The sequence below is a fragment of the Desarmillaria tabescens genome, assembly GCF_030435595.1.
Source record: "Desarmillaria tabescens strain CCBAS 213 chromosome Unknown EV420scaffold_6, whole genome shotgun sequence".
Classification (NCBI taxonomy): Eukaryota; Fungi; Basidiomycota; class Agaricomycetes; order Agaricales; family Physalacriaceae; genus Desarmillaria; species Desarmillaria tabescens.
In genome coordinates, this window is record NW_026848305.1 from 918671 (window position 1) to 940828 (window position 22158).

The following is a 22158-nucleotide window of genomic DNA, read 5'->3' on the forward strand; positions in this document are numbered from 1 at the left end:
ATAACGTACTGAAATGTATTACTTTACGGCTCTATTGTGCTAGATTCTACCCGCCGGATCGCGTCATTGAAGAAGACTCTGACGACAGCATCCTTGGTTATGTAAAGCAAACGCTCCCATAGGATTATCTCTCCTCACCCGTCAGCTTTTCTCTTCAATCATGGCAGAATCTGAGAAGAAGAGCGGATCTGACACTGTCTCTGAAGTTGCAGACACTCAAGAGGACCGTAGACTTGTGCGAAAAGTCGATTTACGGTCAGTAATCCTTGCGAGGCTGATTATCTCTTTCTGACAATCTCGTAGCCTAATTCCCATTCTTTCGCTGTTGTATCTCTTGAGTTTCCTCGATAGGTAATTTTCCGTACTCATAGCAGCACGATCTTATCCAGCATATCTACTAGGTCCAATATTGGCAATGCACGGTAGATGAAATGTTCTGCTGATCTGTTCTATAATAATCCTTCGATTCCATACTTCCTCAGCATCATTGGCTTAGCAGCTGTAAGTTACCAGAACACCTTTTTGTTGATGCGCTCATTGGCCTGTCTCAAGGATATTCATCTTTCTCCGTCGGCGTACAACACAGCTCTCGCCCTGTACTTTATTGCATACGTTTTATTTGAGGTGCCTTCTAATGTAGGTCAAACACATATCGGTCGAAACCAGGCTCACATTGCTTTAGATCATGTAGAAATCATGTTCAGCTTTCTGAAGTTTCACTACTGATTTCATGCTTAGCTTGAAAAAGTTTAATCCACAGATATGGCTACCCACTCTAACGCTTGCCTGGGGACTTGTCAGCATTGGCCAGGGCCTTATCACAAATCAAGCAGGCCTGCTAGGAATACGGTTCTGTACGGTGACATCATTTCCTTGACACCAAGGCTCAGACCGTGCATAGTATTAGGCATTACGGAAGCAGGTCTATTTCCAGGCTCCATTTTTCTGTTCTCCGTGTATTACCAGAGGCAAGCCCCGAATCAGACTGCTCAGAATTTTTTGACTGAGATTTTGACCAGACGCGAGCGTGGCTACCGGGTTGCCATATTTTTCGGCGGAGCTGCACTTGCTGGAGCTTTTGGAGGTTAGTTTAGTGAGCCTTCCGGCAGTCTTTTGTTGACAGTGTCATCCGTCTAGGTATCCTCGCCTACGCCATTGACAAAATGGAGGGAGTAGGCGGACGACGCGGCTGGCAATGGCAGGTCTCGCCAACTGACGGCGTGACTTTTTGTTAACATTGAATATCATGGAATCAATAAGATTTTCATTGTCGAAGGGATTTTGACCGTTGCAGTTTCGTTGGTCGCCTACTTCATTGTTCCGACTTGGTCGCACACAGCGAAATTCGTGGGCCTTAATTTTTCTTATTTGAATCACTCTGACTAGTTACCTTACAGCTCACTGATGATGAACGAAGCAGACTACTGACAAGACTGAAAGCGGATTCAGATGCGGGGCATAACGAACGTTTCCGGTGGTTTTATGTTCGACAGGCCATCAGTGATCATCTCGTTTGGGGCTATGCATTCTTGTTCCATGGTTTCTCATTCGTCCTATACACTCTCAGCCTCTTCATGGTAAGTCCATGATGACATAAAAATCATTGTGAAGTTTTCTGTATTGACAGTGATAGCCAACCATCATCGTTGGACTCGATTTTGAGAGCTGGCAAGCACAACTGTACGCAACCGACTATGAAATATTTTCCAGGTGTTTTGACATTGCACGTTATAATAGCATGACAGTACCACCGAACGTCCTCGCGAGTATATCCATTTGGATGACAGTATGGTTGTCCTCGAAATACAATCTCCGAGCACCATTCATCATCTCATCAGCAATGGTGGCCATCATCGGTGCGCAAATCTTTTTTTTTTTTCACCAAGGCACAGTACTGATGTGATAACATCATTCCATGTGTACTCCGGTCATCACAATCACAATCTTATACTTGCATGCAGGGTACATCATTCTGCTAACCGCAAAAACTCGTAAGTCGGCATGTCTTGATAGTAGTCCAAGCTGCACGCCTCACACTCACCAAAACTGAAGCTGTTGGCCAGTATACCGGTGTACATTTTGCAGCCGCGGGGGTGTACACCGGCAATGCACTGTTGTTGAGGTAAGGTCGCAAAACAATGTCCTTGATGGACCTTTTTTCACTTTTGTTTTTCAGCTGGCCTGGTGAGAACGTTTCAGGGCAAACAAAACGTGCCATAGCAGTCGCCATGCAAATAACGATCGGTGATCTTGGTGCCGTTGCAGGGTGAGTGAATGGTTTCGATACGTGTGATTATTATCGCGTTCATTGATATGAGTGTCTTAGTGTGCTTATTTATCGACCGGAATTCGCGTCACATAACTACCGCAAACCCCATATCATCTCCATTGGTTACCTCCTTTTCGCCATTGCAGTGACAGCGTACCTGTGGCTGTGGATGTCCAAGGAAAATAGAGATAGAGCACTAAGCCTCAAAAACAAGGATGCGCATAAAGAGATTGATCTCAGCGAGGAGGACAGACTAAAACTAGGAGACCGTGATGTCAATTACCGATATGTCTTATGACTACGGTGCATGTAAATAACTAAATACGAATATTAAGATAAAAGTGTGATACCGATGAGGAGACCCAATGAGCATGACGAGGAGTGGAAATATAATATTATGAGTGGATATATAAGTATCACGAATGGTAAATGCAATGCAATGATACGAAGTGCTAGAAAATTCGTTACTTTGAGGTCCTGCGCCTCTTAGACCGTACAGTCTGGCAATAATAATCATCGTCATCAACGTCGCTAAGACTATGGTCCGTCGTACAATCAAGCCCTTTGCGCTTGTCTTCGTCAATTTTGCGTAACAGACGCAAATGTGTCGACAGAGATCTGAAAAACTCATTCTGGCACGACGCATCAGTACTATTGATGGTGGCTTCGGGGAACAATGACAGACCTTATACACGCGGACCCTTGCACCGGGTCCAGCCTCCCTCGTGAGTTTTCTCTTCTGCTCCTGGTGCTGTGAGAATGTGTGAGTAAGTTATTTCCGCACAAATGTCAGCGACACAAACCAACCTTAGCTTGTTCCGTCTTCAACAGCTCGCCCAAATGCTTCACCCACAAACGTAAGTTCCCCTCCGCTTGCTTCATCTTCATATCGTAGTCTTCATCATCTTCAACAGCAATGGCTTCGTCATCTGAGCCGGGGACAACATAAGATCGGACTGTGACCGCTGTAATCCTACGAGGTCGCTTCCTCCCACGAGGAGGCCCAGAGGCTGGATCGCGTTCCGGGGTCATAGAACTGACGGGGATATTGGCCGGCGAAGATTCCTTTTTTACCTCAACCTTGCTGTAAAGCTTCCGCGCATTATCGGACTTGGGTATGTATTCATCTTCGCTCAAGAAGAACTCTGCACCCGATTCTATGTCGCGGTAGAGTTGATTACACTGGTGTCAGTAATCAGAAGAGTTCTAATATCCGACCGATCAAGTTAACTCACGGGTGCTCTTCGCAAGCGGGCAAGTATTTGGAAGTGTTTGAACGTTATTGGTACGCGCTGAGCACGTCCAGCGGTACCCAGGTAGTCGTTAAGAATCTGAGTGGGTGTTAGCAACGCTAAAGAGGAGGCGTTATACATACGACTGAATTCTCGTTAATAATGGCATGAGTCATAAAAACAGCCGTTACGCTGCTTCTGGGGCCGAATTCAGCCTTAATCCATTTAGCAACATGCATTTGGTCTGGGTAAGATTGATGAATATCTCAGATATTTGAGTAGTATTCAAACCTACCGTGAGGGATATAAGTAGGAGGGATGACAGGTATCGTGTCGAAGATCATTCTTCGGCGCGACCTTGCTGGTGTCAACTCGTCTTGTCGGATCATGGCCGACAAAGGTTCTTGCCCAATTTGACCCTGGTAATATATCGGTTAGATGCAGTCATACAAGAGTAAGACATATGAGACGTACAAGAACCTGAAGCGGAGAGACCGTTTCACGGCCAACCCCCTCGGCGGAGCTAGATGAGGCCAACTCGGAAGACAAGCATCCCTCGTCACGACCCTCGTGAGGGATAACCTCACGATTCGGACGCCCATTCCAGAAGTACTCATTGTCATCATTCGTTCTGAAATATGACCGGCAGAGCCTAGCATGGTAGTTTGAGCAGTCATCAGGCAGGTCGGCCACGTGCACTTGATGAGCACCAAGAGCCGACTGTATGATGGCGCCACGGACACAAGAGAACTCTTCACAGAGCTTCTTCAACATTTTTCCCTGGTGGATTATGAGAATGTTCCCAAATTTGGACTCAGAAATTGCGCACCTTGCTTTCAATCTCCATACATCGGCTAGTAACTTCTTGAACGATGGCCGTCACCTCTGCGGTAGTCATTCCTTTTTGCCCAGTCACTTCTGATATCATTCCCTTGGTCATGTACTCTATCAGCCCGCGATACTTCTCCGTATAAGGATTTATCAGGAGATTGTACAGATCCGTCTTGGTTAGTACACCGATCTTCAGAGTGTCAAGACGTTCTTGGATGGTGGCGGCATTTGCATGAGAGCTTCCAGAAGTGAAGACTGTCATAAGCATAACCAGTCGAACAACAGGGTCAGAAGAAGGGAAATCAGCATAAAGATGCTGAAGAGCCTCTTGAGTCTGGGGCGATGTTATGGATGAAGGTCTTCAAAAAGAGCTGGAGGACATGTGAGTGGACAGTATCAACTTCAAGACTTTGACATACTTTCAAAAGATCCTCGACAAGGGTCCTGGGAGAGGTCAGTATTTGCAAATAGTTCAATGACGAAGACTTACGGAAGATCAAAGAGCAAGTTCCCTGATTTGTTCAGCTGCTTCAAAGCTGCGTAGCCATGGGCATTGTACTTCGCTTCCATACATACCTCTGCGGCAACTGTACGGCTCACATACATCCTATATAAAGCTTGGAACAAAGTAAATAAACACCAGGACGAGTGAACGTACGTGGGATCAAGCCTGCAAAGCTCCTTGACGTTATTCACAACATCATCGACGCTCCTTTCCGAAACTTTTTCGAACATCTTCCGGAAAATGAAATTTCGGTACTGCAAACTCGTTACTACATCATCAAGGGGCGGAACAATATATCAAACCTTGCTGTCCATGAAGAAACCATTGGATACCGCATAGGGGAGCAAGCGTGGCTCTAATGCCAGTGCCAATGGAAACTGGGCCATCAAAGGATCCTATTATCGGTGAGTTATAAGGAACGATTACTGAATATGATGTTTACCTTGTGAGAGAAGGGGATGAACTTGAAACGAGTCAGTAGAGCCGGGTATGAGTGTGGGATACACACACATTGTACTTGTCGAGAATGTCCCGTACGGTCTCCCAATTAACTCGTCGTGCTTGCGGCGGGAACCGACTTTCTTGCAGAAACCAAGTGAATATGGTACCATCGTCTTCCGACTGCCATGAAGATCAAAACCAAAGATATGATCCTAAAGTATGAAGGGGGGCGCACCTTGCCTCGAGGTATATCGCCGTATGTATCCGCCGCCAACTTGAGAAAATATGTGAACACCGAGAGAGGGACAGTCCGCACCCAGGGCGTTTTGATGAAATGCGACCGGGTATGGAAGTAGTGATGGAAGGCAACCTGTATTAGATATCGCGAGAGGTGTGCACCGCTGGTCATCAAAATCTAATGTAGGTAATCACAGGTGTAATGATGAAGGCATCAGCTCCCTGAACACCGACGGCAGAGGATCAAACTCACGTCAAGAACTCTCTCTGTGAGAATTTTCCCCCGACCGAGGGCTTGAAACATGGCCTGGGTTGGGCCGTAGCGGGTAAGGAAGTAATGGGCTCGGACATAAGGGACTTGGGAGAACTGGTAGAAACGTTTGGAGACCATGGTGAGAGAGCCCGGGTCGGTAAGCTCGTAGAATATTAGTTGAAGGACATCGTCTGCAAGAAAAAGCGTAATCATCATGAGACACGGGCTGTAGCATGGAGGCGGTCCGTCGCACTGACCGCAGAGACGCTCCATATCGAGAGAAAGGGTTGCAAGTCGTCGGTTCAGTCGTATGTAAAGGAATGACGGGCGGAGAAATGCTGAGCTCGCTGCTGAAGATGATGACAAGGAAGGAATAGAGTCGTGGTAAAAGTCAAGAGAGCAAATTGGTGCTGCAACTCCGATCCGACGGTAGTACTGTTACAGATGCCAAATCTGGGTGACCTACCCCCGGACCGGCCATGACATATTGGAAGCCACTGGCGTACCCTAATTGAAAGGAACACTGAATTCAAACATATCTTCCTCAATCGCATTCAACGCCCTTCATTTTGCCTTTCTCGCAATATTCTTAGTTGGTTCTATTCAAAACATTCGAACGTAGTAGCTTTTCCATACTCTCCAGGGTAGCTTCCAGTCTCTCAGCTGTAGTCTTGGATCAAAAGCGTTAAAGTTTGCCTTCTCGAGCCGACCGAGGATGCTCGCAACGGATGCCTGTCCGAAAAATAAGCATTCCGCTAAGATCGAAGAAAAATTTAAGGTGGGTTTACTCCTGTCATAAAGACCGGCATCACCGCTCGGGGGACTTTGCCTTCGAATCCGTTCTCTTTGAACATACTTCGGGCAGTTTGAAGATGGTCATTGGCCAAGGTAGCCAGTTCGAACACAGCATCCTCGATACCCTGTGCATCGCCGCCCTTGCGCAACACATCCTCCTGCACGACCCGGTGTTTTGCAGTGATCTCTGCTGGTATGATCATCCTACCGTTTGCAGCATGGAAGGGGAGTGCTCGCAAGAGCGTGGCGAAGGTTTGGGAGATGCCCAGGTGAGACGCGGCATGTGACAGAGTAGATGATGAGGAGGCCGAGAATAGCGAGAGTAAAAGATACAATAGGGTGGAAGAGGTTGCCTCCGCGTGGGCCGTTAGAGAATCGGTTGTTAGGTGGGCCGAAGAGTACAGCTCAGCGTCCTTGGAATAGGAACTGACTCAGAGTGAGCATAACCGACAAAAAGTACGGAGACCTTACACGCGCGTCAATTATGCGTTTCAGATGGTATGTAGGTAAATGCACCCTTTGGCAAGCATCATACAGGGACATAGCAATTGGATGCCGAGGAGGACTGCCCTACAACGGTGAACAGTCAACCGATGTTCCAGCATCCGAACGGAACCAAGAGACCCACATCAGAGAAACTTTTGATAGCATCGCGCCAAAATTGCATTCGCATTTGGCCAATCATAGGGTTCGAGACGTTGTCCTGCACCATTGCCAACTCCACCTGCCAGAGCTAAGTGTACATTATAAGAAAGCCGATAGGCACCCACAGAAAAGGCTTTGAGGGCAAAGTAGGCGGGCCGCAATTCTGTCGGGTAGAAAGGCGACACGAGAAAAGACTCATAGTCATTTTTACGGACAAAGTCGGCACAATACTGGTCAGGACGCTCGACACCGGCTTCAACAGTGGACAGACATCGCCTTGAGAGTGGTAGTCGTCGAAGGTTGCCAATGTACCGGAGGCTCATGGTGGTGCAGAACGGAGTCAATAACGTGACCGTAGTTCCCTTTCACTTTCACCACCATGAACGATACGCGCCAATTTGGCGACCTTGCCACTCAACTCGTCACAGAGTCGCGTCGCTCGACGCAGACTGATAACTTACTCAAGTACAACGACTCTCTTGTTCGCTCCATCATACGCGAGCAGCGCGACCTCGAAAAAGCTGCACAAGCGCTCGCTACTGGCGCCGATCCCGACAATTTGCCGCCTGCTCTGCTCATCTACCAGACTGCGATCAGCCGTAACAAGCGTTGTCTACTGGCATATCACACCCATCGTCTTGATCGTCTTAAAGACATGTACTGGGCAGTGGGTGGGGCACTCCCCCACATTCTATCCAACCCCGATATCCGGGGCAAGCTTTCTCCTCATGAAGTCGACTATCTACGTCAATATAACGGCACAGTCATGGAGTTTCGCGGTGAATTTTCATACGAGCTCGACATCATGGCCGGGATCACAAATCCGCCCAAAGATCTTTTAGTCCTTGTGCATGTCGTCAGGGACTGTGGGGTCATCCAGACAGAGCAAGGCACCATCGACTTTCAAAAGGGTCAACGATTTATGGTTCGGAGGGCAGACATCGAGCATCTTATCGTTCAAGGCTATTTGGAGGAAGTTTCATAGGTGGGTCATCATTCTAACTACCGAATAACAAAAGACTCCAAGTCAATCCTGATTGACAGCGTAATACTCCGTTTCCCATACCATTACTCCATCTCCAAATTTTCCGAGTATGTGACATGTTTCTCACATTTGTCGACCGATGTTTATTTAACCTGGCCGCAGAATGTCATGCTCCGTCTTCCTTAACGCGCCAAGCCCCACCTTGCTTCATATCCACCATCGCCATCTGATCATGCCTTTGGGGTAACCTGGAATACTCAATCTTCGTCTGGGCACCTTTACATGATGCATCTCTGATTGCTATCTCGCAAAAATATCTACATCATGACACGCATGTAGTCTGTCTGCGGAACCTGTTTCAGCCTTTTCTTCCCCGACCAAGCTACCTCACGCCGCGTTGGTGAATTACCCGGTGGAAGACATCACTAAACGTGTGATATACTGATCATCATAACCTCGTGCTATCTTCCGAGGCGAGATGATTTGGTCGGTAGGGGCGGTTAAGTACCCGGAGGACCTTCACGTCGGGAAGTGGAGCCGTTGCATTATGACGGAATCCCGAGATATGGGTGACGATGCGACCTGTTGACAGCGGCTCAACGTTTTCTGCGCCATGGATGATTCCAGCTGGCATGATGCTGTTATAGCCGTCCAGTCAGCAACCGGTCTCATCAACTTCGCAGATAGCAAATACACCTGACCATGTCGCGAGGTCGGAGTTGAACAGACAGTTCGTAACTGGTGGCGGCCTTTGATCTCGGGTAAAGTTCTTGGATGCGGGGATGAAAATTGGTATACGCGGCGGTGGTGTCATACTTTACTTTATCGAATCCATTCCATTGAACGCAGGGGACCTCCATCCGACCATAGGGAGGGAGGCTTTCGTAGTTGCAGACACGCGCTGATCACATGGTCGCGAACGTACCAACCCACTTGAGTGTTAGCTGCGCTGCGGGCCTGGCTGTTCCCGAAGGCCTCAACGAGGCCAGGTGTTGCTGATACGCCACTTTGAAGGATGGACCTGATCCGATTCGTATCCTGGTCTAATGGATAACAATCCTTGGCACTGTGCTAATTAATCTTGAACATACTAACAATGGCGTCAGGAGTCGACTTTGACTGTTGCTCAAGGTTCCCTTGGTAACCTCGTCAAGCATTCAATGATATACAACTACATACGGACTTCTACCCCATCCCAGAGACGCACTGGCCTCTTCATTGGGAAGTAACAAACCCATTATCCGAAGATAATGTTCTTCGGATCCAGGATGAAATGCAGCGCTCTCACTAACCCGGCCCCTGCCACAGTTCCGTGCGTCTCTCCTTTAAACTCGTGGACATGCGCTTGAGAAAATAGTACCTTCCTTCTCTTGGAACCGCTTGTAGTACTTCCTCACATTTTCCTTCATTGCCCGTCGACGCGCATGTCTCTGGTTGCAATCGTCCACATGTGGGTCCGAGTCGGCGACATGCGGAGGTGATTGCTCATACTCCCCATACGAAAATAGCACTCTCAGCTTGTACAGAGGCTCACTCTCCCTCGCACAACACTCTTCCACATCTTTCATGATGCGCTTGTCATTCCACCATATTGATGGACTGATTGGGCAGAAGGTGTCGAATAACGGCAGTGTAGAGATCTTCTGGCAAGCAGCATATAGCGTGAACAGGCCACCGTAGGAATGACCCACGAGACCTCCTGGAAGTCTGATTATATGATGTGGACATTCCTTCTGCAACAGCTCCTTGACCACGGATACAACTTGCGTCTGTATGAAAGCGAGGAAGTGCGATGCACCCCCATACACGGTCTCGGGTAGCGGTGTCCCATCGTGGGATATGGGTGGTGTGTAAGATGAAGAGGGGGGGTGTGAGATCTTCGTTACGACGCGGGCTGAAAGGACCTAGTTCGGGATACCCAATTCCTACGATTATGCCACATAACCGACAGCGCATCACTGTCTCGACTGCCGTTTGGAAGTACGCGTTTGCATCGAGAAGATAAACTTTCTTTGCCTGCGATGCATCAGTCGCAACCAAGTTCTCAGGCCAGGCGACAAAAATACGGTAAGGCTTTCCAGTCGTGTTGCGGACAATGTCCATAGTTTGTTGACGATAGAGCAGAGGTGGCATCGGGCAAATATCAGGTGTTCCTATCCTCCAGGGGCCTGTCCTACATCCTCTTCTTTTTCTTTTTCCCTTTTTCTTGGCTTTCTGGCCTCGAAGCTAGCGGGTGAGAGATTAGCAAATCTGACCGGCAGCCTTCATGCTGTCGACGTCTCAATAACTTGTTCTCGTCCGGAGAGTCGCCATTCCCGGGTCTTATCCGACAGGCACGATTTTGCCAAGCATCCGAAAGCTCCGAAAATGTGGAGTGATCAGTTATCTTTTACTATTCCCGATCCAGATCTCATGGTGCCGAATTCCGAAGTCGGAGGGTCCGGGCGTGCTGAGGCGAGTAGCGAGCGAATTAAATGTCGGCCACTAGATGTGACAGGGTTCGCAGTGGGGGGTATGCGAGTGGGTACCCATGGGCTGACGACAAAATATACACGCTTACTACAGAAAGTTCTCAGAAACAAAGGTAATTGCAAGTAGGGCCATATAAGGTGCCAAACAGCGGCGACTGCGTCCATGAGATGCCCTATTTTTAGCTAGCTACGGGTTTCTATCGATTTATCGACTAAATACACTGTCATCGACCTAAACCCATGGACTTTCGACTGGGAGCTTCAGGAATCCAACGTGATCCTCGGGTGAATGTTCCCTTGGCCATTCCATTCTCTGATGACCAGACAACTTGTGGATTCTGCCAACAATTTCACACTAAGAATTACGCATGCGAACCAACGCAAGTGCATCTTTTCATCCGTCTGAGTTACTAGGGCCCTATTGGCGTCACTTGTCTCCAGCACGTTCTCAAATGTTATCTTCTAGTACCGCTTGTGTCTGTACCAGTGCTAAGCGCTAAGTAGTATAACTGTTCCACTCAGGCTCTAGAGGCCACCTGACTAGCACAGAGAGTACTGCTCAAACACTACTAACCTCTGAATAGTTTCAAGAATCAGTTGTGGAGTACATATACCACATCCGACAATCTCGTGTCTTCAACGACAATTGTTTTAGCGACCTTCATGGTGCAGATAACATAATTATGATGTACTTAGTCTGCTTTGGAACTTATGATATTCGTCGACTGCGGGAAGTGAAATTTCGAGCTTTACCTGGTACTAGTCTCAAGTAGATGACCTCCAACATTAATTGACAATGTACGCTGTTGTGCATCAATTAATAGTTATGAATAAAAACCTGTTCATTCGCTTCCTGCCTACGTACACTGATTATAGTGGGTAGCTACAGGCCTGCCACCTATCGAACTCCCCTTCTGCCATGTCCTATCCCTTGCTTATCCCTGCACAAGAAGTCTTACCGCCGTCATAGTGGCCTTCAGAGCAAACCCAGATGACTATCAACATTAAGCAAATACTCATAACATAATATCATGCTTTAATGCACCGTAGAATAGAGGAGAGAACCCCACACCCGATAGAAAATGCAAAGGATAGCAATCCAATGTCGATGAGGATGGAAATTCACACCTGAGTCAATCAGTAGGAGCCAAGATCAAATGGCGACTTCGTACCCATATACTGAAAAGCAAAATGGGAAAAAAACGATGTGAATATACATATCGTCATTGACCATTCAATGTAGTACACGAATTACAGGGAGTAAAATGACTTGATGGTAGGAGGAGGATCTATGGTGATAGGGCAGTATGAATGAGAAACACGCAGCATAAACATTATCCACCGAAAAAATTGGGAAGACCGGGAAAAGAAGGTAAAGCATGTTGACAGCGGTAAGGACTGACAGTGCTAGAGGTCTGTGTAACGCCAGTGGGTAAAGGCAGCGGCGTGAGCGGCGGCATGACATTGGCGTCGTCGTCGTCATCGTCGTTATCATCACCTATCTGGATAGAGGTAGACGGAGTTAATTGCGAAAACGGGGATAAAAACATCGAGACACATCCATTTCCCAAAACCAGGAGAATATTTCAATGATATAGGAGAAATACGTCGTCCATTACTTCTAGCTGTGCACGTCGTAGGAGCCGTCAGAGAATTTTACAGTTTTACTTGCCAGACAATACGTTGAAGGCATATTCTGCACTCTCTTGGTGCTTTGGGACCCAGATTTAATTACATTGACAGATAAAAAGTCACTGTTGCTTACCGACAGGCACAGGACTGCAAGGCGCGTGATGGGCGGTGGTCGTTCGAGGGAGAAAAGTAGTCTATAACGCTTGTGATATCGTGACTATCGTGACATCACGGTCTTTTCGTGTTAGGCCGGCAGACGGACCCATATCTGGCTGAAATCTCAATTTGGGAATTTCGAGATCCGAGATCGGAATCGGGAACTTCCGAACAGTAAAAGATAACCTAGGACTCGAAAATGTGAATTGATAGTGTTAAGATAATGGATTATCTTATCTGATTGGCTGCTGAAGCTCTGATAACGAATTTTATCTGTGCCTCCGTCGTGTCTACACGCCATCCCTGCTCTGGAATGCTCCGGAGAAGGTTGAAAATGTCCAAAGGAGAAGACTTAGATTTGTGGGACAGACTTCCTTTTTTCTAGCGTCCCTCCGCATTTTAGTGACTATCGATAATGCGGTTCCAAGTTCCTGGACCTTCTTCTGGGTCTGAAGTTTTATCCAAGCAGCCTAGCGTAGTACGTGCAGATATCTTACGTGCTGCATGTACCAAGAAGACATTGGCCGCCGCATTTGTTGCGTACGTCACTTGAGTTTTTTCAATCGTTGCTGTGTTATGCTGATTGATGTCCTTCTATTAGCTTGGCATTCATAACGTTATTCCAAACATTGAAACAATATACGACAAAGGTCTACCAAGCCTATGCTACGAGCGATTTTTCGAAACACTCCCTGCTCACGACTTCTGATGTGCTTGAGAAGATCATTACTCTCGTAGCATATCCCATCACGGCCAAATTATCCGATGTCTTTGGGCGTACCGAAGGCCTTGCTTTGACCATTTGGTTCATGGTTCTTGGCGAGATTATGAAGGCCGCCAGTCCCAACGTCCAGACATGGGTGGTACGTCTATCTTTTCACGCAAATCTTCGAGAGACCAACTGAATTCTTTAAAAAAAAACAGGCCGCTGGAGTCTTTTTTACGGTCGGAGATGTGGGCTTTGCTTCCTTGCTGAACATCTTCATTGCCGACACGACCACCCTTCTCAATCGTGGGCTATGGTCCACCATTCCAGAAACCATCGCGTCGATTCCAAGTCTTAACATCGGTAGTATCATCGGTGGTGCCGTTCTCGATGGTCCATACTGGCGGTGGGGATACGGGATGTGGGCCATCATACTTCCCGTAGCCGCTGCCCCCCTCATCATTATCCTCGTCATCTGTCAGCGCAAAGCTAACCGCCTCACTCATACTAAGCCCCAGTCGGCTCTCGATGCCCTCTTCCATGATGATCCTTCAACTCCCACCAGGGCAATGAAGATATGGAAACTCATCTGGATCGAGTTGGACTTTGTCGGCGTCCTTCTACTCGTGGTATCGTTGGCATTAATTCTCATTCCGTTGACTCTAACGGGCACGGATAGTCCGCAGACCTGGTCCTCTCCAGGAATCATCGCCATGATCGTCATCGGGATGGTCCTTTTTGCCGTGTATATTTTCTACGACGCGAAGATTGCCAGCAAACCCTTGATTCCATATAGGCTTGCAAGGGAGCGTACCTTGGTGTTTGCCTGTATCATTGAGATGTTGGACTTCCTCTATTACGCGGCCTTCACATCTTTCTTCCCCTCATTTCTCCAGGCGAGTTTCTCTTTCGATACACTTTTATATCACTGATACATAGCCAATAGGTTGCCAGCTATCGCTCTGCGAGCACAGCTTCCCAGATCGAGTGAGTAAATATCTATTACAGCTTAGTACCGCAGCTGATAACGCGCCGTAGCAACTCGCTCCGTGTAGCCTACCAGGTAGCCTCTCCACTGTGGATTGGCGTTGAAGTACACTCGACGTCCCAAGTGGTGCTACTATCTTGGCATCCCACTCATGCTCTTGGGTCAGGGATTGATGATCTACTTCGTCTCCCCAGGCCGGGAAACCACCGCCATAGAATTTTGCGTGACAAAGATCTTTATAGGTATCGGGAGAAGCTTTTATATGAACGCAGGCCAGGTTGGCGTACAATCCCTTGCAAGGCGGCAGGATGTTGCAGTTGCGGTTGCGATTATTCTTGCTCTAACTTCTCTGGGAGGTGCTATTGGTTCTGCGTCAGTGTTCCCAATCTCTTTCTGCGATGACACTACTGAATCAACATATAGGATTTCCGGTGCCGTTTGGAATAATACGCTGCCCTCGCGCCTTGTGGAGAATTTGCCCGACGATTACAAAGACCAGGCGTCTACGATATTTTCTTCCATCAAAGTGGCTATGAAATATGCCCGGGGAACTGTGGTCAGAGATGCCATTGTATTGAGCTACAAGCAAGTTCAAAGGATTTTGGCTATCGTCGCTTTCGCTGTCATGATTCCCAATCTTCTGTTCATGTTCTTTATCCGTGATGTCAAATTGTCGAACGACATGACATTAGCAGATCATGAAGAGGATGCAGGTGTGGAGAGCCACAAAGGTGTTGCAGCGAGTATTGCAGCAAGTGACGAGAAACGAAGTGTCGAGGACGTTAAGAATTAAATTACCTTTGCTTATGTTCGAATGACTATTTCTTTGAATGATTCTTGGGTAATATAATCCCATCAGTTGGAACGAGCCTTTTATTGGTCCACGAATGATACCGTCAAGCCTACACCCGCACAAGAATGCCCATATACAGTATTTGACAGATCGCCTCCAGGAATAAGAATATGATGCGGCGTCTCCGAGACGCCGCACTGACTGTTGCAGTGCTATTCGCGTTGTTCGTTATTGACGGATCTGGAAGCACCACAGACCGCAGGGAGCGTAGCTGTATTCCCAGATTAAGGTATATTCAACTTTTTAAAGGCGAAAGACGTACGAGAAAGAAGGCATTCGCGAAAAAGAAGTACAGAAAGACAATCGTGTAGAGGGTCCGGCCCATATTCAGGAAACCGAAGACGATGGTAAGTATCACGCTGAAGGCTCTATTAATGGTCAAAGAAGGCGGAAAAAAGAAGTCACCCACCCCACGAACTTGTATCCTGAGTATGCGATGATATCCATGGCCTGACTCGAGCCTTGGACGTTCAAAAAGTAGCACCCTAGGTAGACGAAACCGAAGTCGACGAGCACTACGAGGAACGCGCCCGATGCGAGTTCACCGAGGACCTTTGGATGAAAACGGTCTTGTATGCCGGAATGGAAGGCAGCAATGAGCATGTAAGTTACGAGGGCCATTACTACAAGAACGTAAGTGAGCTATAAATGGAGAAAAGTCGAAGACGTACGGGGAATGTACAGGTCAGGACTATTCACATCTTCTCGAGGGGGTTGCCATTCAGTTACACCCTGTTCTGAACGACGAATTCTACGCGACCACGGACGATGGTCCCAGGGGAAAATGACAAGTTTTAGCTTGCGCATGACATAAGAATTGGACACGTTGAAATGGTGCTTGAGGCTCGCTAACGGGAAGAAGCCGCCAAACTAAGAAAACCATTCAACTGAAGCCCTGGTACGGTGAGAGGCAACGCACATTCCGCTGGACATACTCCTGGCCCGCTTGAACGGCACTGTTACCCAGCTGCAACCCTAGCTGCGCCGTTGCATCGTTCATCCCCCATGCTGCAAAATCTGGCTGCCCAAAGTTGGAACCGACGTTGGGATTTGGTGGTGGTGGCGGCTGGAAATGACCTGTATATGCTGGCACATGCGTGTATTGTTGCTGATGCTGCTGCTGAGGTTGAGGTTGAGGCGATGATGAAAATCGCTGGTATCCTTGAGGCGATCCTGGCGTCAACGGAGGCTCTGGAATATAGGCAGGATGAGTGGGCACTGGATGCCGGAGGGGAGGAGGTGAATGCGAGCTATAGTTCATGGAAGAAAGCGTGGTGGTAAACACGTATACACACCACGTAGCGTGTTTCTACCGAGTCCGGAAATTTACACAAAGCTATACGTGGGAAGCCATAGAGGCGTGTTGCTGCTCGCTTGCGTGTACCAATTCCAAGGAAATGTCTACTAAGTTACCATGTACTTCTTAAAGGCAACTTCTCCCATACTGAAATATAATATACAATATACAACTCGATACATTATCATGATTTAGCAGAGCTAAGAGATGCAGCATCATTCTTAGGCATTTTCTTGTCACCCGAGGCTAACTGCTCCAGGTCGGCCGGCTTAAAGTAATGCGGTGCCACTACATTCAGAGCACGTCAGCAATTACACCAGGAACATAATAACATAAAACGCACCTTCCATGAGCCAAGCAGGTTTTATTTCCATCACTTGCCTCATGTACGACTTGGATGTCATGACAAGCTCGTAGTACAGCAGTGTCTTGACAGGCGGCTGGAATTGGAACAAGCTTGATGATGGATGGATATAGACAGTATGATTCGTCTTTAGTGTGCGGTATGAATCACCGCTCTTCTGTAGTTGAGCCTGAAAGGTGTATTAGAACATGCTAAATGATTAAACATATCGCACACTTACAGTATTATAGAAGTAGCCGGCCGTTATGGCCTTCTGGACGGGGGTTATATCATTCGAGTTGGGGTTTGATTTTATCACAATCTCCACCCGCTCGCACAACCCTGCCAGCTGGTCACGGATGTCACGCGCCCGACTAAGACTCTTAAACTGGAGGAATTGTTCGTAACAAAACTGCTGCGAATAATTCGTTTCGGCCCATTGCTCCCAAACGTTCAGAAGGGTGAAATGATCCCCGCCAGGACGAACAAAGTTTTGTCGTGCTTGGTCAGCGTGAAGTTTCTTATCCTTGGGTCTGTAGAAGAGTGATCCCGACTCTGAGAGCATGGAGATGATTGTTAGTACCTATCAAAGTTGTTAGACGGCGATATACAGAACGGCGCAAAGCAGACAAACCTCATCAGTGCACTCATACTTTTCACTCGAAATGATCGCCTTCGACAACATAGGATCAACAGGAAATTCTGCCATCCGCCGGCCAAGCTTCGTGAGTTCTCCTCTGTCATTCAAGGCTCCCAAGGCATAGAGTAACTCCAATGCTCTCATCAAGGTCTCCCCCGGAGGTGGGTCCAAAAACTCAAACCCAATCAAATCGTTGATACCCAGCGATTTGAGAAGCAGAACGACCATGCCAAGATTTGTACGCTGTATTTCGGGCACGGTGTTAGCTTCCAGCTCATTTGAAAATGCCCATTTTGTGTACAGTCGGAATGACTTTCCAGGCCCGACGCGACCGGCTCTTCCTGCTCTCTGATTGGCAGAAGCGCGGGAACACTGAAACGAATTAACGACGAAGCGGAACATAATCAGTGAAAGTGAACTTACCGGCACGACGACTAGTGATGACATTCCAGTTCTTGGGTTGTACGAGTTTTGCTTGACGAAACCAGGGTCGATGACAAAGACTACACCGTCAATCGTGATGGACGTTTCGGCAATGTTCGTAGCCAAGACCACCTTCCTAGCACCTTCGGGAGTAGGTTCAAATATCTTCGCCTGCATATCGCTCGGAAGATTAGCATAGATGGGGCATATGATCAGCTCCGCAATCTTATTGCCCAATGTACGGGCTGTTTCTTGTAGATTCTCGTGGCAAGCCTCGATTTCTTCTTGACCCTGTCACCTTTATTAGCCGGCCGATTGGACTTTCAAGATAGTAGCATACCGTCAAAAACACCAGAATATCGCCCTTCGGTTGTGTGGTATGGATTTGAAAGACGGTGGTGATGGCAGCGTGAAGATAATTAGCTTCAGGTTGGGGTGTGTAGTGGATATCGACGGGGAACTGACGGCCCGGAACTATTTCAAAAATTGGTAAGTACCAGACCTTTAGATCCATCAAGGAACGTACCGTAGAAAGTCGGCGCGTCATCAAAATATTCGCTGAACTTTTCGGCGTCCATTGTAGCACTCGAAATCAATAGACGGAGTTCTGGACGGAAACGTGCAATATCCTGATACCGAGGACATCAGCCTATTTCAAGTTATTGGAGGGAATGGGAAAGTACCTTAACAAGGGCAAAGAGAATATCTGTGCTTAAAGTCCTTTCGTGCGCCTCATCGATGATTAAAGCAGAATATCCAGCTAAATCCGGCTCCGTTAAGAATTCTCGAAGCAGCATGCCATCTGTCATATATTTCAGGACCGTCTTGTCGCTGGTGCAATCCTCGAAGCGAATGGAGTACCCTACTTCATATCCGACTTTTGTACCCATTTCCTCGGCAACACGAGCGGCGACGGACATCGCGGCGACACGACGCGGTTGGGTACAACCGATCTTCAATCCACCAGCCGTATATCCAGCTTCATGAAGATACTGGGGCAGCTGGGTAGTCTTCCCGGATCCTGTTTCGGCCACTACGATGAGCACTTGATGTTCCTTGATAGCCTCAATGAGTTGCTCCCGGTACGCATAGATTGGAAGGTTTTTGCGAGTTTCTTCAATTGTTCGAGCTAAAGAGAATGGAATTTAGCGCATGAAAGGACGAGTAAATCGGTATACAACGCACCTCGCTTTTCAGCTGCATCTATTTGATCTTGTATCAACTTCTCGGCGGCAGTCATTTTCGTCCCAGGTAATGCGGAGTCCATCACGAACTTGATGGTCTGGCTCTCGTCAAAGACATATTCGTAGTCATCTACAACCTCCTTCTTATCCATTGCACCGGTCTTGAAGGTACTGTGCTTAGTCTGACTGGCCTCCCATTGGTCCACATCCGTGGTGAACTGGTCGTCCTTCGGTTTAGCCTCCTCATACCGTTTATACAATGCGTTCTCCTTCTTCTTCTTGTCGATTTTTCCCTGTTCCGTAATATAATCTTCCGGTAAAGCATAGCCATCCCACTTGTCATTGATCTTCAGCCGCTCCTCAACGAGCTTGAGAAGTTCCTTCTTCCGGTCCAGCTCCCGTCTCTCCCGTTTCGATATCTTCATGCCACTGAAGAGAGATTCATCATCGGCTATTTCTTTGCGAAGCAGCTCGATTTGCTGAATCTCACGCTTTGTCAGATATTCTTGCCGCGAGTGCAGTCGTAATGACGGAAGAGCAATCCCGCGGGCATCAGCGTCGTCAGCGAGCTGTCGCCGCTGAGCGGCATCGGCAGCGGCGCCTGAGGCTTTCGATGACCGGTCCTCTACAATCTTTTTCGTCCTCTCTCGATCTCGGTCTCGCACCCGTTCAGCAAAGGCATCCCTGTCCTTTAAATCCTCCAAACGCTCTCGCTCCTTCCTGGCCTCCTCGTCCTCCGGAAGTTCCGGCTCAATATCCTCCTCGACCTCGGCATCGTCACCCTTCCACCGCTTCCTGGCCTTTTCCTCCTCGTCACTCTCCCACTCTTTCTCGTCATATTCACGTTTCCGTGTCTGACGATCGTGTTTTCTCTCTTTCTGCCGTTTCTCTTTGGGCAACGGAGCTACATCGTCTCCTCCTTCGTCCAGAAGTAAGCCAAATTTCTGTGAGCGCAGTGCCTTGGCTTCCTTTTCGGCTTGTCGTTGAGCTTTCTCGGCAGCTGTCCGTTTATGTTTGTGCTTGCGAGGTGCTTGCTGGAATACTTGGTTTATGAATTCATGAGCATCGGCGGTATCTGGCAATCCGGAAGCGTTCAGGGCCGAGAAAAGGGCCTCGGGTGTCTTTGAAGAGGAAGCTAGATAGCGTTTTCAAACGTTGAGTACTTGCATAGAAAAGAATAGTCAAGAGGCCAACCTGAAGCTAACACATAGTCAATAATGCTACGGTCCGCGACGCCAAATAACTGAGAGACAATAACGTCAGTCGGGTGGTACACACACGTTATAGCTACTCACGCACTCGAAGAGAATTGTCACTGATATACCGCTCAAGCTCAGAGGACATGAGGGCGATGTGAATTGCGACGGAGTCAGTCGCAGAGAATTCTTTGTTTACTCATGTTGTTCAGTCCTGATACCCTCGAACAAAACAATGACGCATAAATGTTACTCTACGAACTACGCCTTTCCACGTGGCCGAACTTCTAACATCATTGGGGAATACTAAATATTGGGAATCACTCAGATGCACAAGAAATCGTAAACGGTCATATATTCTTATTCAGAAAATTCAAGAAGTCAAACTACGAAAAAAGAACAAGCGACAGGGAAACTAATGGTTTAGCTCCGACCAACTCCAGATGTGATTACTGCCGATAAAAATGACATGAGCATGAGGTGATGACAAGAAATTTCAAGTATTCCTCACCTCTAGGCGATGTAACAATGTCCCGAATCCCAGTTGGTCATAGCCACCCGAATTAGCCCCGTAGTTACCTCCGCCACCTTCAACGCCGTTCGTGGACGAGTTCAACACCAAGTCACGCATCTGTTCTGTCCAAGACGCATTCAGGCCCTTTAAAGAGCTATAATGAGCGTACAACAGCTCCCACGAAGGCCTTATCGAGCCTCTACTAGATGCAGAAATGACTGTTTCGTTGTAATCTCTGTTGACGTGGGGAGTGTACGGAACATCGAAGCCGACATTGTACTTTGCAACATACTCGGCTCTAAAAAAATCTTTGAACGGCCGAAACTCCAAAAAAGCGAGGTCACATACCCTGCAAGGATTTGACTGTCATTATAAGCAAAAAGATCCTCGCCTTGATTGTACGCAGCTTGTGCATAGGCACCCCATAGCGCAAAATCAAGCGTCGCATGTCCCTTGAATCCCGGTGAGCTCAGACTAATTAGCCATATCACAGAACAAGTGCTTACTTGGTCTCGCCCAGCTTCTTCGTTCTGCCCCAAACGTTTCCCACTGCCCTCCTCTGTATGAATAACCCAGATCGCATTCCCGATGTTCCCCGTTCCAACGTTCGTAGTGAATGAATTTATAGCATAATCGAACATGGTCTGATTATCGTTTAAAATTGCAATGGATAACGCAGATGCCATGTTGCAGATATCCCTTTTAAAATGAGTAAGGATTACTCACAATTGCCATAGACAATTAAAAATATCCACTCACCAGTTGGCTCGATAATGGTACCACGCTGCCCCATTATGATTCTCCAAGAAATTATAGTTCATAGGGTAGAAGACATCAGCCATCATGTTCTGGAAACGCGTCAAGTTGGCCGCCGGCCAGCCAGAATAGTCGCGCATCAGCTCAGCTGCGTTCGCGAACTGATAACCATATATTCCGGAAGCCAAAAATTTGTCTGACGATCCACCGATCCTTGTGAGCGTGCTCGACCATGCATCAAGGATGGCGACCGCTCTGTCGGCATAGCTCGTATCATTCGAGACGCGCCAACGGACGGCCAGCTGATAAGCGGCAGCGATATCGTTGTAAAGTAACACATAGTTCTGGGAGCCATCAGCAGAATTCGTGCCGCGAACGACGACAGAGCGAGGTCCACGCATGGTGTAAGTCACCTGGGCGTGACTATTGGCCGTCAGCGTGGTCCATCCAGTGTACCAGGGCTCTTCTTGTGCATTAACTTTCTCTCTGATGCGGACAAAGTCCTCCTCCGTGTGTAAAATGCCAGGATGGACAAATGCGGAGGAGGATAACGAGGCAACGAAGAGAAACAAGAGAGATATGAATCGTAGCATGGTAGCCCGTATTCAACTTGAATTAATTAGCTCTGCTCATGCAAGTATATATACCCTGGAAGTCTATTACGTGGGACGGCGGGAGAGGTTCGGTCTTTTGTCGCACGACAGCAGAGGTGGACCATCACATTATTTAATTCGCGGCCTATCGATCCAATTTCCCAGTTGCGCCTAGTGCCTAGTGGAAAGCATCTTGGCAACCAACAAGTGTGT

General features: G+C 47.8%; 9 protein-coding genes across 9 annotated transcripts; 3 read left to right on the top strand and 6 right to left on the bottom strand.

The window, feature by feature from the left end:
* Positions 1–160: 160 nt before the first annotated feature.
* On the top strand, positions 161–2567 carry EV420DRAFT_1760551 (major facilitator superfamily domain-containing protein; the record flags this gene model as incomplete). The annotated part of the gene is made up of 16 exons (XM_060480628.1): positions 161–255; positions 304–351; positions 402–422; positions 483–501; positions 553–687; positions 761–854; positions 902–1084; positions 1138–1202; positions 1261–1347; positions 1398–1577; positions 1634–1680; positions 1738–1856; positions 1962–1991; positions 2053–2122; positions 2177–2266; positions 2327–2567. 16 exons carry the CDS (start codon positions 161–163, stop codon positions 2565–2567), a joined length of 1524 nt encoding a protein of 507 aa, XP_060335662.1.
* A 166-nt stretch (positions 2568–2733) lies between these two features.
* On the bottom strand, positions 2734–6041 carry EV420DRAFT_1618363 (uncharacterized protein; the record flags this gene model as incomplete). Its single annotated transcript, XM_060475331.1, has 17 exons — positions 2734–2901; positions 2955–3020; positions 3077–3451; positions 3505–3600; positions 3645–3745; positions 3797–3920; positions 3976–4281; positions 4331–4666; positions 4752–4776; positions 4823–4939; positions 4991–5091; positions 5140–5232; positions 5280–5300; positions 5348–5458; positions 5514–5693; positions 5769–5959; positions 6026–6041. 17 exons carry the CDS (start codon positions 6039–6041, stop codon positions 2734–2736), a joined length of 2427 nt encoding a protein of 808 aa, XP_060335663.1.
* Positions 6042–6247: 206 nt separating this feature from the next.
* On the bottom strand, positions 6248–7561 carry EV420DRAFT_1516896 (isoprenoid synthase domain-containing protein). Its single transcript, XM_060471969.1, has 5 exons — positions 7334–7561; positions 7192–7287; positions 7035–7133; positions 6557–6976; positions 6248–6500 (listed from the first exon to the last, which is right to left on the bottom strand). The coding sequence occupies exons 1-5, from the start codon at positions 7529–7531 to the stop codon at positions 6372–6374; spliced, it is 942 nt and encodes a 313-aa protein (XP_060335664.1). The 5' UTR covers positions 7532–7561; the 3' UTR covers positions 6248–6371.
* Positions 7468–8558, top strand: EV420DRAFT_1049677 (uncharacterized protein). The gene is made up of 2 exons (XM_060465527.1): positions 7468–8193; positions 8253–8558. Exon 1 carries the CDS (start codon positions 7588–7590, stop codon positions 8191–8193), a length of 606 nt encoding a protein of 201 aa, XP_060335665.1. The 5' UTR covers positions 7468–7587; the 3' UTR covers positions 8253–8558.
* Positions 8559–9242: 684 nt separating this feature from the next.
* EV420DRAFT_1725514 (Alpha/Beta hydrolase protein) lies at positions 9243–10326 on the bottom strand (the record flags this gene model as incomplete). The annotated part of the gene is made up of 2 exons (XM_060479823.1): positions 9243–10087; positions 10143–10326. The coding sequence occupies 2 exons, from the start codon at positions 10324–10326 to the stop codon at positions 9519–9521; spliced, it is 753 nt and encodes a 250-aa protein (XP_060335666.1). The 3' UTR covers positions 9243–9518.
* Positions 10327–12867: 2541 nt separating this feature from the next.
* On the top strand, positions 12868–14939 carry EV420DRAFT_1618366 (major facilitator superfamily domain-containing protein; the record flags this gene model as incomplete). Its single annotated transcript, XM_060475332.1, is given in 6 exon segments — positions 12868–12992; positions 13054–13315; positions 13377–14058; positions 14172–14251; positions 14271–14518; positions 14570–14939. The coding sequence occupies 6 exon segments, from the start codon at positions 12868–12870 to the stop codon at positions 14937–14939; spliced, it is 1767 nt and encodes a 588-aa protein (XP_060335667.1).
* A 109-nt stretch (positions 14940–15048) lies between these two features.
* Positions 15049–16260, bottom strand: EV420DRAFT_1263621 (protein transporter yif1; the record flags this gene model as incomplete). The annotated part of the gene is made up of 5 exons (XM_060467183.1): positions 15049–15210; positions 15262–15358; positions 15409–15622; positions 15671–15869; positions 15919–16260. The coding sequence occupies 5 exons, from the start codon at positions 16258–16260 to the stop codon at positions 15049–15051; spliced, it is 1014 nt and encodes a 337-aa protein (XP_060335668.1).
* Positions 16261–16389: 129 nt separating this feature from the next.
* Positions 16390–20275, bottom strand: EV420DRAFT_1049805 (pre-mRNA splicing factor). Its single transcript, XM_060465529.1, has 9 exons — positions 20186–20275; positions 20081–20129; positions 18888–20021; positions 18386–18831; positions 18229–18331; positions 18043–18176; positions 17274–17993; positions 16881–17159; positions 16390–16829 (listed from the first exon to the last, which is right to left on the bottom strand). Exons 1-9 carry the CDS (start codon positions 20228–20230, stop codon positions 16608–16610), a joined length of 3132 nt encoding a protein of 1043 aa, XP_060335669.1. The 5' UTR covers positions 20231–20275; the 3' UTR covers positions 16390–16607.
* Positions 20276–20578: 303 nt separating this feature from the next.
* EV420DRAFT_1618369 (GPI anchored protein) lies at positions 20579–21945 on the bottom strand (the record flags this gene model as incomplete). Its single annotated transcript, XM_060475333.1, has 4 exons — positions 20579–20894; positions 20945–21048; positions 21103–21295; positions 21356–21945. 4 exons carry the CDS (start codon positions 21943–21945, stop codon positions 20579–20581), a joined length of 1203 nt encoding a protein of 400 aa, XP_060335670.1.
* Between the last annotated feature and the right edge of the window lie 213 nt (positions 21946–22158).

Bases quoted from the DNA above. Each gene is read 5' to 3' on its own strand.
- EV420DRAFT_1049805 (XM_060465529.1), bottom strand. From the start codon at position 20,230: ATGTCCTCTGAGCTTGAGCGGTATATCAGTGACAATTCTCTTCGA. The intron at 20,022-20,080 runs GTTGGCCTCTTG...AACGCTATCTAG, and splicing joins TGACTATGTGTTAGCTTCAG to CTTCCTCTTCAAAGACACCC. The intron at 17,994-18,042 runs GTATGCTACTAT...TAAAGGTGACAG, and splicing joins ATATTCTGGTGTTTTTGACG to GGTCAAGAAGAAATCGAGGC.
- EV420DRAFT_1049677 (XM_060465527.1), top strand. From the start codon at position 7,588: ATGAACGATACGCGCCAATTTGGCGACCTTGCCACTCAACTCGTCACA.
- EV420DRAFT_1516896 (XM_060471969.1), bottom strand. From the start codon at position 7,531: ATGAGCCTCCGGTACATTGGCAACCTTCGACGACTACCACTCTCAAGG. The intron at 7,288-7,333 runs GTGGGTGCCTAT...TAGCTCTGGCAG, and splicing joins TTGCCCTCAAAGCCTTTTCT to GTGGAGTTGGCAATGGTGCA. The intron at 7,134-7,191 runs GTGGGTCTCTTG...TCACCGTTGTAG, and splicing joins CTATCAAAAGTTTCTCTGAT to GGCAGTCCTCCTCGGCATCC.